This window comes from Montipora capricornis, chromosome 14, assembly GCF_036669925.1.
Source record: "Montipora capricornis isolate CH-2021 chromosome 14, ASM3666992v2, whole genome shotgun sequence".
Taxonomy (NCBI): domain Eukaryota; kingdom Metazoa; phylum Cnidaria; class Anthozoa; order Scleractinia; family Acroporidae; genus Montipora; species Montipora capricornis.
In genome coordinates, this window is record NC_090896.1 from 35,615,786 (window position 1) to 35,620,457 (window position 4,672).

Sequence of the window (4,672 nt, forward strand, 5' to 3'; positions counted from 1 at the left end):
AACGAAAGAAATGTTGATCATGTTGAATGGCTGTTGAAGCGAAGTATAAATGCTTTTAGACTCATTCAACCTCGATTCAACGTCGATTCAACATGTTTCAAGACAGTTGAAAGGGAGGTGAGCGGGGACGGTTTCAATATCGCTATTCAACAAAAAAGGGGCCGCGGAGTAGGTTTGAAGAGGAGGGGGGGGGGGGGGGCTAGGTTTTGGTATAGTTCACGGAAGTGTGAGGGGAGAGGGAGAGCCTTGGGAGATAACAACACCATATGAGAAAAGAGGAGGAGGGGAGGGGCTATAGCCCTCCTTCCCCCCCCCTCCCCCCCTAGGCGGCCCCTGCAAAATCGAACTTACGTTGTCGCAAATGTTGAAGCTGTTTGTCCGGGCCTTTAGTGCTCGTGCGTTTTATGATTCATGGGCACGAGTGACGTTTTAAAGTCAGTCTCAAAGCTGCACGAGCCGTGGGCTCAACAAAATTACTCCATCACTGTGCTTCTATAGCAACTTTCATATCGCACTCTATAACCTTGTTATGCCGCATTCGTCATTGACCAATCAGAAACGCGATATTCTGTTGCGTGATGTAGTAAACATATTTATTAACATACCATTTCTTCAGTCATGATCCTTTCTTCTTTGAGGTTATAACCTCTTAATTCCTCTCTTTTCTTTTTAAATTCTTTCAGCAAGGCCAAGGCATCTTCCTTCTCCTGCAAGCACTTTTCCTGTTCAATTTGCAGTCGGATATGTTTCTGTTGCAAGTTGTTCAAATCGTCTTTAGCGTACCTCAGGCGTATTTTTAAATCTCCGTTGTCTTCGTTTAACTTCTTGTTTTGTCCCTGTAGAGTTTCGATCTGTTTGTTCAGTTCATGTGACTCACTCTGTAACTGCAGGGCTAACAAAACTGTAGCTTTGTCCCTTTCCTCGATTGCTTGATCGCGAGCCTGCACTGTTTCTTTGTAAAGTTTCTCCAAGAGATTGTATTGTTTCTGCAATTCCTCGAATTCACCGAGTCCTTGAAAACACGGGTTGAAAACAAACAAAACGTGATTTTCATTAAAAACTAATGGAAACGGCTATAGATTCCTTTATTTTCAAACATGCTTAAATTTATTTACAGTGAAATGTGTCGGAAATGTGACCTTCTGCTTCTTCTCGTGATTGTACGTGTTTACTACGAGAAACACATTCAATATTAAGTACTCATCAGGTTATATTAAGCTCCGGCCTGAGTCTATTAGAATAAATTCATTATTGTCAAAGTTCAATCAAGAAAATAAAACTTTTCACTTGAATTTGTTCTGTAGATTATGAAAAAAATGCTTCGTTACTGCTGCAGTGGCCTAGATGATATACGAGCAATTCAGTTTGTTGAGTATGCAGTAGACAATATTTGAATCCAAGAGATAATTATATAGGTATAACTTTATCGAACAACACACCTTATTTTCACTTTTCGCTTTTCGTCGTTTAGAAATTTTATTTCCAAGCTTTTTCACCCCAAGAAACGGTCAGAAAACACTTTAAAGTTCGTTTTAATTTCCAATTCGGTACGCGATGTATGGCGCGCCATCTGTAGCAAACGCGATGTTGCGATATATTCAATGGCTCTTCTTTTATAAGGGTTTGTTTTAACTTAATTTGTTATTGCAATTGAATCGAATAAAAGCGTAACCTACTCGAAATTAACAAAGCGAATAACTACAAATTATTGGATATTATTTTTCCTATGTTTTGACGAATTGTTTGTTACGTCAAAAATTAAAGATCCTTGGAACGAAAGAAATTTTCAGAAGAGCTTTCAGTATAGCTTTGCTTTATTTTTCTTATTTATTCATTTTTGGCTAGTTTACGGCGATCTCATATTTGCAAATACAAACTTTTAAGAAGTACGCATCTCAACATTTACTGTGGCTATAAATAAAATTTTGTATATTTAATGGTTAAAGTAGGCACAAAAGTTTAGCCCTCTTCACGGTTAGTTTTTCTCATTTGCATTACAATATAATGTAGCATGTATGTGAGGCAATTTCGGGCTACTTTGTAGTTTTAATCCGAAATTGCCCCGCATCCACGTTAGATTACATGCAAATGAGAAAAACTAACTGTGAAAAGGGCTATTCTGAGGCCATTGGAATGAGACCTTGAAGTCTCGTGCCCTACAACGATTTCATTTTGAAGATACCGGCAGAGGGACTTTGGACTCGTGGCGACTGAAATGCATCCAAAAATGGGGAAAGGCAGCGCGTCTGGCCTTTAACTATGACGGAATTTTTGTCCAATTCAAAATAATTGAGTGCTTAAAATGAAACCATTTTTTTCATGGTAGTAACTAAAAAAAAGTTCAGTTGTTTGATCTTGGCTTGAATTTGTTTGTACTTCGCTAAAATCATGCGAATTAGGTGACGTGTGTACCGGAAAGTTGATGTAGAAAACATAACCAATGACAGACGAAAGATTCTTGATGTTGTCGTTGGCATAGCTAAGGAGAGTTATTTAGCATTTCATAAAATTTTAATAAAACTGCTCCCAAATTTCTCTGGTGTCGTATTGTCTTTATGCACGGCTCGCTGAGAGCACCATAAATCACCTTTGGCTACTTTATTTGCCCTATGTACCACGAGCCTAACTTGTGTTTAATAAAGTGCTGGTAAATGGTCGCCTTAAACTTAGTTTGAGTGAACTCTGGTAAAATTAACATAACAGAATTAAAACGAAAGAAAGAACAAGGCATTAACTGTATCAACAAAAGATAGAGCACTCACTCGCGGGTATTTAATTTCGTAATCGTAAAACAGGAATCTCTCGTGCAATACTTTGCTACTCGATGATCGCTACCGTTCTAATGAATGATAATGAAGGTCTGCTGAAACCGTATTTCTTAATTCGTTAATACGAAAAAAATCATTGGATGTGTTCCTCGGAGCGTATGAGTCACGGATTGTAAAAAGAATTAGTGTATTCAAGGTTAAGCATAATTATTAAACAACCGCGGTTCAGTTCTTAAACAGGCTTTCTGAATTTTTTAATCTTATGTAAAAGATGAGTTTTGCAGACCTACCTCACCACCGATCGGTCCTAAGTCACTCCACGGGTTGTTTTAGAAATGAAAAAATTCAATTGCGTTGTTTTTGTTCAGTAGATTAACACGAAATCTTGTTGCTTACCGGATAGAGAGCCGATATAAGGGCCTGTAAACAAAGCCACCGGCCTTTCGGGTAATTAACTCTGCGGTATGTCGCTTTTGCGTCGACGCAAAAGTGATCTTAGCAAAATAACTTATCGCAACAATTACGAATTAACGAAGATGCTACAATATTGTTGAAAACAAGACTTATTGTGTGCCTCGCATGGAGGAAAGCGAGTATTTTCGTGTCCCTGTGATACTGATGTGTTTGTTTTAAGGACGATAGCTTGTGTCACTTAAAATTTAAGATTCAAAAGGACAGCATGGTGTTGAAAAGTTTTCAAGATGGACACAACATCCGAAATTAGTTCTCATTATACGATGTCCGTAACAAGTTATCGAAGAAACAAAAGTCGAAGCAAATTTCAATTTGAGCCGTACGTAGCCAACACCCATCAGTTAGGACATGAAGGCAAGCAATACCATAGTGAAAAAGCATTTCCAAGTTATTTAAAAATTAATTGGATTCAACTGAAAACAGCTCAGAATGCAAGAATTTCTGTGGATATTTTGATATTGTTGTCTTGATTGTGGGTGTCATTTGTATCTTACATTTTTGACGTACAACATAACCACAGTAAAGACCATATACGTTTGATTTTATCTACTGGCATCCGCTAAGCTGAATGCTAGTCACGTTTATATATACGATGACCATGGCCCTGGCGCGTAAAAGTGGCCCTTGCTACGCTAGCATTGTTAATTAGTGTCTTAAGGAAGTTAATTAAAACTCGCAGTAAGAATACTTCAATCGGGTTTCAAAACCTGTCCAGTTCCTTCTCAGGAATAACTAAACAAAAGTTATGATATGATATAATAATAACAACAATAATAAAAATAATAAAATAATAATACAACTCACCCATTTTTCTTGTTGTTGTTCAATGTCATAAGATCATAAGGAGCATTTTGAATGACTTTAACAGCGGTACAATTGCGACACGGTTATAAAGCCATTCCACACCAAAAAGCTGTCATTGTTTCCTCAGAATTCCTTTCGTTGTATTAGAAACAACAAATCACGAGTATAATTACTGTGCCAGGACTGTGATGTTATTCCCAACTATGAAGCGTACAACGCGAAAGAAGTTTAGGTAACCAGTTTGCATATTTTTGAAATCATAAGCCCCATGTAGACATTGCCCTATACTTATGTCAACATGACAGATCAAATGCTTTCAATGTTCAAGAATTTCGATTATGATGGAAATAGAACCGGCTACAATCACACCTACTTTCGAAAAGCTCTGACAATGAAAACAAATTGAGATCAGTTGATAGCCTGTCTGTGACCAATCGTTTATTGTTCGTTAAGGTAAACAATGGGAGTCTTAACTGAATAACAATCCATTTTTCAGATTTTTGTTCATTTCTTTTTGTTCCTGTTGATTAAAATTCCCTCGAACTTATTTATCATTCAGTTGAAACGCCTTTAATTATTTTGAACATGTACCGTTGTGAAATTTAAGAACCATGTCAACGAAATTT

General features: G+C 37.3%; 1 protein-coding gene across 1 annotated transcript in view; it reads right to left on the reverse strand.

The window, feature by feature from the left end:
* LOC138033874 (uncharacterized) overlaps positions 1–4,280 on the reverse strand; it is a 60,105-nt gene extending 55,825 nt beyond the window's left edge. The window contains 2 exon segments of the mRNA XM_068881741.1: positions 606–1,012; positions 4,047–4,280. Coding sequence (XP_068737842.1) covers positions 606–1,012; positions 4,047–4,050 — 411 coding nt within the window. The 5' untranslated portion in view covers positions 4,051–4,280.
* Positions 4,281–4,672: the final 392 nt, after the last annotated feature.